We start from the raw sequence: 13,176 nt of genomic DNA, 5'->3' as shown, positions 1-13,176 counted from the left end.
GGTTGGCTGGGTGGTGGGGTGAGGGTGCGGGGGAAGGGTCGAAGTATGTATGGAGTGGTAGGTGGTGCTACGAACGACGGATTTGGAAGGATTCTATCGTTTTTTTTGTTTGATGAGAAGACTCCACGTTGTTTCTTGTATGATATCGAGTGGCTAGAGAATCTCACGGGCAAATATATATATATATATATATGTGTGTATAATCACATAGGTACAAGCACAGGCAAAATACAAAAGTGGTTGATGAGTAATTTGAAATTAACATTATCTACTAGACTAACGTTACGGAGCCTACAAGGAGTGACTGGCAAGTAAGATATAAAAGCGAGTGAGCGTAGTATATATAATCGAGCGGTAATAAAGGGAGGCGAGCCATAAAAGAGCGTAGGTTTGACATCCAGGTTCTTGATTTTGTTGTAAAGTTATTTTTCCTCCACTTCCTTCTTCACGTGAGCATTATTGAAACATGTTCGTAGTGTTTTCTTTAGACAAGCAGTCAGTTCTTTTACAGGACGATTTGTACGGTTTGTGCGATACTGGGGACGCCCTGGTTGGACATGACGAAGAGGAAGTAGGCACCGGGAATGAGGATACCGCTGTCGTTGGGGAGCGTGGCGGTGTAGCTGTTGCCGTTGGCGCGGACGTTGTTCAGGGGGACACGACGCTGGTCGGTGTTGACAGAGTGAGTGACGCTGCCGATGCGAACAAGGGCAAGGCTGGCGTTTGTAGTGCCAGCATCAACCTTCACAGTAAGCGTACCTCCGACCTTGACACTCTGGGCGCTGAGCGAGGTGATGGTAGGACGCTTGGCTAGGGAACCGTCCTGGTTGAAAAGATAAGGTGGAGAGAAGATTTGACCGTCAGCGTGGTCGACGAGCTTGTTGCAGTTGGCAGAGCTGCGTCCGACTCCCTGGGCGACATAGCAGAGACCACCACCGCCGCTGAAGACACGGCCATCAGCAAGTAGGATACTGACAGAGTGGTAGTTGCGTGGTACGGCTTCTGGTGCTAGGACCCTCCAGGTCTTGGTCGCAGGGTTGAAAATCTCGGGGTACAAGGCACCGTCGTCATCGGTGAATACCTTGGAGCGGCGTTGGCCACCGGTGATAACAATGCAACCATCAGGCAGAACAACAGCATTAGAGAAACCACGAGGATAAGTCATGTCGGCGACGCGCTCGACCTTGGCCGGAGTGTTGGGTTCACCAATGGTGATGATGTGGGCACGGGCATTAGCATCCGAGTCAGTGTAGTCGGAAGAACCACCGGCGCTGAAGATTTTGCCAGCAGTGGCATCGTACATGACAAAGATACCGCACATGGCATCGTCGATAGGGTCTCGAATACCAGCAGCCACCTGAGAACCCTTACCTGTTGTTCCGTACCAGTTCATGGCCTTACTGGGTCCGGCTTGGAATACAGACTTGTTCTTCCAGCCAAAGAGCCATGCGTGGTTGTCCTCGCGCCAAATACCCTCATGGTCCCTGGTAAGCATTGGGGCAATCTTGGAGTTCGGAAGAGCAGTCCAAGTGTTGGTAACAGGGTCGTAAACTTCGCCGTCCTTGCCCATGCGGGGGCCTGAATACGCGCCTCCAATGGTGAAGATGCGGTTGTCAGATGTGGTGCAGGATGACTGGTAGCCACGAGCCATTTTCCTAGGCGAGTTAGCATAGAGCCATATGTTTTATACGATATCCACATACATGTCAGCGGAACGGACAAAGGTGTTCGAGGCCGGGTTGTAGGTAGTAACGGCATTTGCATCAGAGCCTCCTTGGATTACAAGTCGTCCGTCTTGTAGACTGCTCATTGCAGGGCAAAACATGTCGTGTTTTGTGTTGCTTACAGTGCGAGCTGACACAGCTCCACTACAAAAGATGTCAGCGTACTTGATGTCTAGATCGCAGATAGAACATACGTTTGGTAGTTGTAGTCGGCAAACTGTGTTCGTCCACCAGGGCCGCCAAAGGCATCAACACCCCAACTGGAGAATACAAGTAGTCGTTGCGAGACTGGGTACTCGGGAACAACATATGCAGCAACAGGAATCACTGGCAGGTGGATAAGATCAGACCACTCGCCGTTCTGTGCAGGGGCAGATGGTTCTATCAGGCGCATGACATCGTAACGCTTGTCGGTGGACCAGATCAATGTGTTGGAACGCGAATCAGCCTTGATGTGGCAAACAGACTCGGCTTTGTCGTAGACTGCTGCCTTGCAGGTCGCCCAGTTTGCGCAGAGGTAAGCACATTTCTCGAAGTCGGCAACACCTCCAAACAACTTCTCAGTTGGTCCCCGGATATCAGTATCCGGGCAAACGGTGTATCGTTTCTAGAACGTCTCTTCTTAGCATGTAATATCGCATCGTAACGTCTCACGTGAGCTCACCTTGTTTCTTCCATACGTCCATTCGCCTGCAGGGCAGCGGGCGATGTTGACTTGCTCAGCCTGAACTACTTGATAACGATCGTTGGCAACCCAGTTCAAACCCGCAATTTCCTTGAAGTGGCAGTCCTTTGTCCGTGTATCATAAACGGCTTTGAAGCAGTCCATGCTCTTGTCACAGAGCTTTGCACATGCTGTGACAGAAGCGACTTTGGGTGTCACTGAGACTGTAGGACCAGTGAGATCGGTTCCTGGACATACTCGGTACCTAATACCCTGGGTACCGGTAAAGACTGTGTCGGTGCCGGGGCACGCATTAAGAGCATTAGTAGATTGGAAAAGAATGGCTGCAGAAAGCACTGCGAGAAGAGTTTGGGACTGCATCCTGGATGTCAACACAGAGTGCGGTGCCTGGAGACGTTTCCCAGGACGGGGCGCCAACCTGCTATATAGCTGTGCCGATATCCCGACTATCGATTCAATACTTCGACGCACACCGGGCCATACGAGTTTGCGAAAGTGGGTAGTGGCGAGACATGGAACGGAAGGGCTGTTGCCCTAGCATCGGAACAGGCAAAGTAGGCACCAGGAAGGGCAATGTGCCTGAGTAGGGCTCCTTGCAGACGATCATTCACATACCGTTGTTTTGTTATGGTCGATAGCGCTAAGTGACTTTGGAGTAAACTGTCAGGGGTTCATGCCATCGGTAGCGGGCCGAAAATCCAAATTCGGCTAGGGGCGATGCTATTGTCGGTGGCATCGACCTCCCTAGAGTCATGCCGAATGCTGCGCCTCAGGAATCACACCAATCTTATCTGCCATGAGAAGGCTAGCTCACGCACCGAAGCAGTGCCGGCAGATGTTACTGGTTCATGCTATAATTCCCAAACGTTTGGGGAACTACATTGGCGTAACGGTGCTCGCATATCGATGCCACTGTGGCTGCAGCCGCCATACACTGCGCGAGACGCTGTCGTTATCGTCGTGAAGGTATTAAGCGCTCGCAAAGGGAGGATTTTGTTTTCCTGCCAAGTTGCTTGAAACGCCAAGGCAACCCTCCAGTTAATCCCTGCGTACATCAGGGTGACGATAGCTACAAAGAGAATCTTTAGCCAGATACCCACCTCTGGAATATTGCCCCTGTCCCCTCAGTAGGAAGGATGTGCAGAACACGCCATTGGATATAGTACGTAGCCGAATACCCAGACCTATACTCTGCCATGTAAGAGCCGAGTCCACTCTGGCTGACGCAGTTTGTACTGTAAAAGTCTATTCGTGACGAAAGACTGACGGAAACACGACTAAGAGGCCGCATGTTTGCTTCCGGGGTCGATTCATGTGTGCGAGATGGAAACCTGGTATCGTTCAGTCAATTGAAACTTGATTTACTAGATACGAGCTTTGGGTCGTAGTGAGAACCAGTCCACCTGGGAGCTGGGAACTGTATGCCATCATAGATCAAGTAGTGTGCAACGCTCCCATGCTCCTAGTAGCGTATCCTTGGCGCTGTGAACCATTTCTTAGCTGAGTAATTTTTAGGAATGGAATTGCTTTAAATCTGCCGCAGTCAGGCCGGATCTGATCTCTTCTGTCAGCTTACTAGCAAATACCTAACAACGTATGTACCGGCAGGATCTGGTCAACTCGATGAACACCTTTGTTTCAATTGAATTGAGTCCCAGAACACCGTGTTCACCAATTTTGCCCAGGTACCGTGCCCCAGTTTGGCGCTGGCCAGGCCCACTGCATGTTGTTGAAGCTTGTCGAAATTTGCGCAGGTGCCATTGAGAATGTTTCAGTCAGGTTGTAGCATGGGCCAGTGCTACCTAGGTCCATAAGCTCGGATGTATACGGAATACCACCCGACTCTACAGTCTCACAAGATTCTATCTTTCTTTCACTCAAACGCGATAATCTTTGTGTGACGTACGTAACAAGCAAGGGGGGTTCAGCGTGTATGGATGCTGCTTTGCGCGCGTCCCATGCTTGGAGTACGAGTTCTGCGAACATTGCGAAGAAAGGATTTCTAGGCCTCGATTCCATGGGATTGTCCTTATTGTGGAGGCTCTCAAAGCGAACAGAGCAATTGTCGCACATGGCTTGCCAGGCCAAATCCGCGTGGTTTGACAGCGGCCGTCGTTTCAAATCTTGGATTAAGTGGACGTAAGCGGGGAAGGGAAAGTGTAGGTATATGATCCATCGAAAAGCTTTGGTCAGGGGGGAGCCCATCAGTATTGTATCGCATTCCAGCATGGTGCGAGCATGTGTAAGGCTGACACCGTGTTGTTCGTCGGTCTCATTCTCGGGATTCGGCGACCGCGTTGCCAAGTAGTGTGCAAACCGAGTTTTTGCAATGAAGACACGCGTCCACCATATTGCCATAAAGTGCAGCGGGATTTGGGGATCACATTGCGAGAGATATTTGCTCTCCAAGACGGACTCGAAATGTGCAATATCCTCCAATTCCGAGCAAGAACCGGACGGGGGCTTCTTCACAAGATTCTTCATGATTGGGTTGATGAAGTCTAGATGAGAAGGATTGTGCCGGATGAAGTCGCCAAGCTTGCAGCGCACCACGGCGAACAATGCTTCAGATATATTGTTAGACTCAGTAGGTGGAGTCTTCATTTCATTGCGCAAGCTGAAATCGTTTACATTGTGGGGAGTGTGGCAATCCCACGTAGGTATGAGCGTAGCCATCTTGAAATCCGTCATTTCTGCGATGCGGCTGTCAAAAAGCACAAGGGACCACCACAACCGACGTCGCTGGTGAGAGTCAGCATCAAGATGTATACGTGTGTGTCCTTACGTACCAGTTCGGCCTCAAGAACAGGATGTCTCGCATTTGTGGCCTCTGAATCGATGCCCATGCGCTGAGCAATACGAATTGCAGTGCCTAACAGGGACGACAGTGAACGCGGGTCGACCTCGGGCTTGAGCGTGAACTGAACTCATCAGATGACTACTAGATGGCAGGCCCAATCTTTCTCTAACTTACTAAGTAGAGATGAAGGGCAGTTAAGCACTCACGATTGCTCGATTTCATGAATCCGCAATTGAGCAATGCTTCCCTGGCCCCCAACTGGTAGCCCCTGAGAACCTCGATTCTAGGCGCACCAAACATGGTTTGACATTGATCTTGGTCAAGACTAGAGACAGCCATGCAGTATATTGCAAACATGAGAGCTTCCAAGTTGGGTTCGATTTTGGTCACATCGCCAGCAGCATCGATGATGCGCGCTTGGAGAGTAGGGGTGTGTGTGAGCTTCAAGATTGGGTCTACGTTTTCCAAGTATAGCTGCCAAAGTTTGAAGATTTGCGTCTGAGATGGATGTAGAGCCGAGAGCTCGACTCCGACAGTTCGTGAGCAGAACAAGAGGTGATCATTACGGTATAGTCCCTCGGCGAAAAGGTCGTCCCATGCCTTGACGATTTTTTGTGGCTCGAGGACGCGGTCTGTGGGGTCAGTTTCATCAGACTCATCATCACTTTCCTGGCTTTCGCCGTCGTATGGATACTGCAACTTTGCACGTGTCAGTGCAATCACTGCGTGGACTTTTACAAGCTCACCTTGCGCACCATGGCACTCCAAAAACTCCTGAGTAAAATTAGTAATACGATAGTAGTTGATTCAGGGCGAGCCCGCATACTTTGCTTGAGTGGACTCGGTCGCCAGACTTGGGCGTGACAGCTCGGCAATATTCTGGGTAGTGTGTTTACCTTGAGTGCCAGCTACATGATTACTACCTATAGCGTCTGGACCGGAATAGCGGTTTGCCTGAGAGGCATGCAGTGGCTCGAAGGGGATATCGTGCTCTGTCAAGAGACGCTCATAGTGGCGAAGACGATCCAACAACTCTCGCTCAGGGAATCTGCGGCGTCTCTGACGAGGAGCGGTTGCAGCAGAGACGCATTGGACCCCTGATTTTATACAGTTTGAACATGGAGATCTGCGATCACATTTGACTTTGCGTTGAGCGCATAGAATGCATGAGAGAACCCGCTGTGGCTTGGCTGCGGGGGCGGGTAGAGGTGGAGGTGGAGCAACAGCACCAGGCTCAGGCGTGGGAGAGTCTGATGACATTGTGTGACAAGCAAGCTTTGTGCCAAGACGGAGATGGAGATGGACGAGAGCCAAGGGCGAGGAGAGTTCATCGAAAGCTCATCAGGGGCCGGCGGTGTTGAGTATCAGGCAACCACTCCGGCCTGCTAGACCCGAAGCTGCTTATCTCCGGTGCGCGCGTGCTCGTGTGCAGAAGACAGCCCAGATGTCGTTTCCAGAAGAGGCATTATTATCGACGGACGCCACTACTAGCAACAAGCTAGCTACTCTGTAGACGCACTGTGGTGATGATGAAGAACGTGCTTCGCAGCCACATTGGGTGGCGCGTTATTGAGCAATGGTTGGTACATGCGCATGTATGTACATGCATACATAACATGCGTATTATAAAAGAGCGTGGGCTTGACACAGCGGGTAAATGGCACACTCGCAGTAGGCATCCAGGGGAACAGCAAGTGTATACTTACTCGCCTTTCTCTTCTTGTGAACATGTACGTGTGTAGTACCGTAGATAGTATTACATTGGCGTCAGCAATACTGATGACGGGGTCCAAGGCAGACGCTAGACCGGCAATAGCCGTTGGCGGTGCTTTTGCATGGTCCTCCTTCCCCTGGGCATCCCCGCCATTATCACACCTTAAGACCCGACATCGGCCGAGATGTGGATAGCAAGGAGTAAGCCCTACACAATAAGATGACATCAACCAGTGTTATAGTAGTATCATGCGGGAACCCACCCAGACTATTTCAACGCTGAAATCGGGCCTTTAGCAGGCAACATGGCCTTTACCGTACTATCCGACGCTGATATCAGGTCTCTTCTTTGCAACCTAAGCCCAGTCGACGCAGAGAAGCTCACATCACGCCTCAACCAGGCTCTCTCACAGTACTCGTGCAATGACGAAGCTCCCTACCAACCACACCGCGCCCAGGTCACGCGTCCAGATGGGCAGGTCAGCCTGTTCATGCCCGCCACGACACCTTCGTCCATTGGTGTCAAGATTGTTGGTGTCGCCCCATCCCAGGCCCCCCCTCCAGGCGAGAAGCCCAAGCCCGCGCTGAAAAGCGTCCTCACAATTTGCGACGAATTGGGCCAGGCCGTAGGCGTGCTGAATGCAGCAGAGCTGACTGCCTTCCGCACTGCTTTGGGAACCATGTTGTTGTACCGATATAGGAAATCCACACAAAACATAGTCGTGTTTGGCGCGGGTAAGCAGGCCGAGTGGCATATCCGACTGGCGGTTCTACTCAAGAGCAGCGACATCAGCAAGATTACCATTGTGAATCGATCTCGGACCAGAGCAGACCAGTTAGTCGAGTCGTTGACAAGAGCGGGACTCAGTTCACATATCCAAATCAGAGTCTTTGAGGGAGACGAAGATGCGTTGAAGAGTCTGGTCAAGGAGTCGCAGGTCATGTTTTGCACAACACCCAGCACTACACCTTTGTTTCCTGCTTCGTATCTATCTTCGGAAGCAGATAAATCTCGCTTCATCTCCGCCATTGGCTCCTACCGTCTCGACATGCAAGAAATTGATCCTGATCTCCTCAGCCAAATCACCACTCCTTCTGGCCTCTTTGCCTCGCAAGTTCACAACGCGTGCATTGCTGTTGACAGCATCAAGGGATGCATGGATGAAGCCGGAGAGTTGGTCAAAGCAGGCGTTGCTACAGAAAGAATGATAGAGGTAGGAAAGATGGATGGATTGAGACAAGACAATGGGGTCAAAAAGTGGCTGGAACAAGGGTTTGTGGTATACAAGAGTGTGGGCGTGGGGGTTATGGACATTGCAATTGGCAAGGCCCTGCTGGAGCTGTCAGGGGAGAAGGGCGTAGGGGTGCGCGTAGACAGCTTCTAAGAATGCTATACATGCAAAATAGCATTCTATGCATGCCGGGGAAAATATCGGGTCTGCTACTAGTGCTATAATGGTAGTGTCCATCTCTCCGACATACGGGCGGGGCAGTCCAATGGCGTCGACTCGATTTTGCCCCACCGAAATTTTTGGGTAGACTTTCACCCCGCCATGTGACGACGCGCCCGCCCTTGCTTTTGTCTTCGGACACCCCGCGATTCCCATTCTACACTTTCAATTAGGCGGCACACACAATGGCGGCGAACGAGGATCCGTACCTCATTCTTCCAGGCTCGGCTGCCCATTCCGACTTTCGCCTACAGCGCCTGGCGCAGGCAATCGGCGCAAAGGAGGTCCGCTCGCTGTGGCTGCATTTTGTCAATCCCCTCAAAGAATTGACCGAGGGCGAGCTCAAGACGCTGCAGCAAATTCTGCACTATGGCGAGTATCCAGATTCGAATGACCGCCTTGCACAGACACTCCTCGATGCCGTTCACCGTGGCGGCGAGCCGCGGGACAGCGAGACGGTTCTCTTCTACGTCTCCCCACGCGCGGGCACAATCTCGCCATGGAGCTCTCTGGCCTCGATGATTGCACGCACATGCACCCTCAACCAATCGGTAAAGCGCATCGAGCGTGGCATGGTCATCGCCGCCACTTTTGATCGCACCTTCGACGCCGACGAGATCCCCAACCGCGACCACCTCTACGACCGCATGACCCAGACCATCAGCCGCACTGCGCCAAATCTCGAGGCTATCTTCGGCGAGGGAGAGCCTGCGCAAGCGACCACCATCAGCTTTGATGAGTACAGTAGCGCCCATGCCGCCTTGGACCATGCCAACAGGGAGCTGGGGCTGGCCATGGACAAGTCAGAAATCGACTACCTTGTCGAGGCATACACCCAGGAGCTGAAGCGAGGCCCTGTAGACGTAGAGCTCTTCATGTTTGCCCAGGTCAACTCGGAGCATTGCAGACACAAGCAGTTCAATGCCGACTTCACCATCGACGGTATGCGCAAGTCCATGTCGCTATTTGGAATGATCCGAAACACACACCAGAAGAACCCTCAGCACGTCGTCAGTGCATACAGCGACAATGCAGCAGTACTGCAGGGAGAAGAGGCGAGCTTCTGGGCACCCAATGACCTCACCGGCGAGTGGAACGGCGCAAAGGAAACTGTGCACATCCTCTGCAAAGTCGAGACACACAACCACCCAACTGCAGTCTCGCCATTTCCTGGAGCGGCCACCGGCTCTGGAGGTGAGATCAGAGATGAAGGAGCGGTTGGACGTGGTTCCAAGCCAAAGGCCGGTCTGGCAGGCTTCACTGTATCCGATCTCAACCTGGAGGGTTTTGAAAGGCCATGGGAGCTCAAAGATGTTGGAAAGCCTGCGCACATCGCCAGCAGTCGCGACATTATGCTCGAGGCTCCAATCGGCAGTGCGCAATTTAACAACGAGTTTGGTCGTCCATGCACTGTTGGCTACTTCCGTACCATGCTCATGCGTGTCTTCACAAACGAAAAGGAGTCCGAGATCCGAGGATACCACAAGCCCATCATGCTAGCAGGTGGTGTAGGTACAGTCAGGCCGCAGCACGCACTCAAGGACCCTGATGTTGTGCCCGCTGGCTCGCATCTCCTCGTTATCGGTGGTCCCGCCATGCTCATTGGTCTTGGTGGTGGTGCGGCTTCTAGTATTCAGTCTGGAGAAGGCAAGGTCGATCTTGATTTTGCTAGTGTGCAGAGAGGCAACCCCGAGGTGCAGAGGCGAGCACAGGAAGTCATCGACACGTGTCGCTCCATGGGTGACAAGAACCCCATTCTCTTCATTCACGATGTGGGCGCAGGTGGTCTGTCCAATGCTCTCCCCGAGCTTGTCCACGACTCTGGTCTCGGCGCTATCTTTGAGCTGCGCGAAGTAGACAGTGCTGATAAGAGCATGAGCCCGCTGCAAATTTGGTGCTGCGAGGCCCAAGAACGATACGTACTAGCAGTTGCTCCTGATCAATTGGACCTCTTCAAGCGCATCTGCAACCGAGAACGCTGTGGTTATTCAGTCGTTGGTACGGCTACCAAGGAGCAACGCCTTGTCCTGAAAGACAGGGATTCCAAGGAAAACCCGACTCCCATCGATCTTCCAATGGCCACGCTATTTGGAAAGCCACCCAAGATGTCACGTATTGTCGAAAGCCGAAAGTTGAGGTTGCCAGCCTTCGACAGCAGCCTGTCAATGTATATTCCAGACACGCCCAAAGATGGCTTGATCAACGAAGCTGTCGACCGAGTGCTCACTCTTCCAGCTGTAGGCTCAAAATCATTCCTCATCACCATCGGAGACCGAACAGTTGGCGGCCTTACGGTTCGCGACCAGATGGTTGGCAAGTGGCAAACGCCTGTGGCTGATGTTTCGGTGACAGCTACATCGCTGCTGGCTGGAGTCAAGACGGGTGAAGCCATGACTATGGGTGAGAAGCCCACTCTAGCTCTCATCTCTCCAGCAGCATCCGCAAGAATGGCTGTAGCCGAGTCGCTCATGAACATTGCTGCAGCTAGTCTCTTCGACAGGCTTTCTAGGGTCAGGCTCTCAGCCAACTGGATGTCTGCTAGTAGTCACCCTGGTGAGGGTGCGGCTTTGTATGAGGCAGTGGAAGCCATTGGAATGGATCTCTGCCCCAAGCTCGGCATTTCCATCCCAGTTGGAAAGGACTCTATGAGCATGAAGATGAAGTGGTCAGAAGGCGGAGAGGCAAAGGAAGTTACTGCACCAATGTCCTTGGTGATCACGGCTTTCGCACCTGTTGACCGCATCGATCGCACATGGACACCTGCATTGGAACGCTTTGAGAGTGTTGGTGAGACTATTCTCATGTATGTTGACTTGGCGGCTGGCAAGAAACATCTTGGCGGTTCTGCTTTGGCTCAAACATTTGGCCAGGTCGGCGATGAGGCGCCTGATGTATATGACGCCGATGTCATCAAGGACTATTTTGATGCCATCGATCAACTTCATGAGGCTGGTATCGTACTCGCCTACCACGACAGATCAGATGGTGGTCTCTTCACGACGCTTGTCGAGATGGCTTTTGCCGGACGATGTGGCCTTGAAATCATGCTGGACCATGTCGCGGCATCGAGCGAACCCAAGGATGTCTTGGAAGCGCTTTTCAATGAAGAACTTGGTGCTGTCTTCCAGGTCAGGAAGCAGGATGAGACCGCTTTCAACCGCTGCTTTGCCACCTGCGGACCGCCGCCAGGCATGATTAAGAAGATAGGTCGGGTACCTGAGGCCTCGAAGCAGGACATCTCGTTCTATGTCGGAACAAAGAACGTTTACCGGAACAGTCGGCAAAAACTACAACAGCGTTGGGCAGAGACTTCATACCGTATGCAGAAGCTCCGTGACAACCCTGTCTGTGCCGATGCAGAGTTCAACAGCATTCTCGACGACAAGGATCCGGGTCTATCATACAACCTGACCTTCAAGCCTTCCGAGAATATCATGCCTCTCATGTCCAATCTGAAGTCGCCTTTCACGGCTAAGCCTCGTGTGGCCATCCTAAGAGAAGAGGGTGTAAACGGCCAAGCTGAGATGGCATTTGCTTTCCATCAAGCTGGCTTCTCAGCTATCGACGTACATATGACTGACATCATCTCGGGTCGTGTATCACTGGCCGGCTTCGTAGGCCTTGCGGCATGTGGTGGTTTCTCGTATGGCGACGTACTTGGTGCTGGACAAGGATGGGCAAAATCTGTGCTCCTCCATCCCGAAACACGTAAGGAGTTCCAGGACTTCTTCACGCGCCCTAACACCTTCGCACTCGGTGTTTGTAACGGTTGTCAATTCATGAGCAAACTCAAGGAATTGATCCCAGGTGCAGAGCTATGGCCAAGCTTCGAGCGCAACGCATCTGAGCAATACGAAGCACGTGTCTGCATGGTCGAAGTGCTCGACCCCAAGGGCCCTAATACGCCACCATCCGTCTTCCTCCACGGTATGGCAGGTTCTAAGCTCCCCATTGTCACAGCCCACGGCGAGGGCCGCGCTCACTTCTCCTCCTCGGCGTCTTCACCATCCACACCCCAAACGATGTACAACGAGAACCTCGTATCTCTCCGTTACGTCGACAACTATGGCAAACAAACTGAAACGTACCCCTACAACCCCAATGGCTCACCAATGGGTATCACCGGTGTACGCAGCGCCGACGGACGCGTGCTGGCACTCATGCCGCACCCCGAGCGAACTATCTTGAAGGAAGTGGCTAGCTATCTCCCCAAGAACACAGAGGACTGGGGCGAACTCGGACCCTGGTCTCGCATGTTCAAGAGTGCTAGACGATGGGTTGGATAAGACAAGCGTAAAGGGGTTGAATTACATTGGTTATAGGTTGGCGTTTTGGCATGCATGGTTCTTTGCATCTTCACTTATGATATATGAAAATGATATAGTTACGACTATAGTGGAGATTATTGAATTTATATATTAACAGCTCGCGCAAAACAAAAGATATAGAGTATAACCACACTACCAAAGACTTGCGGTTGCTGGGTTAGATGGAGTCCGTGTTTCATAATTTTGTCAGTCCTCTTCTAAAGTTCCGATCCAGTGTTCCAAATGTCGTAAGCAGAAAAGGGGCAAGGCAAGATGAAATGAAGTCACTGCAAAGGTCATTTAGAGGAGAGAAGATTTTTGAAGAAGGAAAGTAATATTATTATGCCTCGTGTGAAATATATACTAGGAAAACCTCAGTATCTAGCCGAAATACCCGTCGTGAATCCTGGTCAACGTTTTAGTAGCTGGTGTAAGAACCACCGGTGGAACCACCAGTGCTTCCTCCAGTGCTGCCACCAGCACCGGCACCGGCTCC

At 52.0% G+C, this 13,176-nt stretch overlaps 4 protein-coding genes across 4 annotated transcripts; 2 read left to right on the top strand and 2 right to left on the bottom strand.

Moving 5' to 3' along the window:
• Positions 1–505: 505 nt before the first annotated feature.
• On the bottom strand, positions 506–2,769 carry COCVIDRAFT_93509 (copper radical oxidase; the record flags this gene model as incomplete). Its single annotated transcript, XM_014703292.1, has 4 exons — positions 506–1,655; positions 1,704–1,868; positions 1,919–2,331; positions 2,389–2,769. The coding sequence occupies 4 exons, from the start codon at positions 2,767–2,769 to the stop codon at positions 506–508; spliced, it is 2,109 nt and encodes a 702-aa protein (XP_014558778.1).
• A 1,308-nt stretch (positions 2,770–4,077) lies between these two features.
• On the bottom strand, positions 4,078–6,469 carry COCVIDRAFT_24717 (hypothetical protein; the record flags this gene model as incomplete). Its single annotated transcript, XM_014703273.1, has 5 exons — positions 4,078–5,151; positions 5,199–5,330; positions 5,384–5,908; positions 5,956–5,983; positions 6,036–6,469. 5 exons carry the CDS (start codon positions 6,467–6,469, stop codon positions 4,078–4,080), a joined length of 2,193 nt encoding a protein of 730 aa, XP_014558759.1.
• A 758-nt stretch (positions 6,470–7,227) lies between these two features.
• COCVIDRAFT_24716 (hypothetical protein) lies at positions 7,228–8,307 on the top strand (the record flags this gene model as incomplete). Its single annotated transcript, XM_014703272.1, has 1 exon — positions 7,228–8,307. The coding sequence occupies one exon, from the start codon at positions 7,228–7,230 to the stop codon at positions 8,305–8,307; it is 1,080 nt and encodes a 359-aa protein (XP_014558758.1).
• Positions 8,308–8,558: 251 nt separating this feature from the next.
• On the top strand, positions 8,559–12,659 carry COCVIDRAFT_35819 (hypothetical protein; the record flags this gene model as incomplete). The annotated part of the gene is made up of 1 exon (XM_014703291.1): positions 8,559–12,659. The coding sequence occupies one exon, from the start codon at positions 8,559–8,561 to the stop codon at positions 12,657–12,659; it is 4,101 nt and encodes a 1,366-aa protein (XP_014558777.1).
• Between the last annotated feature and the right edge of the window lie 517 nt (positions 12,660–13,176).

This window comes from Bipolaris victoriae (genome assembly GCF_000527765.1).
Source record: "Bipolaris victoriae FI3 unplaced genomic scaffold scaffold_23, whole genome shotgun sequence".
Lineage (NCBI taxonomy): Eukaryota > Fungi > Ascomycota > Dothideomycetes > Pleosporales > Pleosporaceae > Bipolaris > Bipolaris victoriae.
The sequence above is the reverse complement of the archived record's forward strand: the minus strand, read 5'-3'. Positions and strand labels throughout refer to the sequence as shown.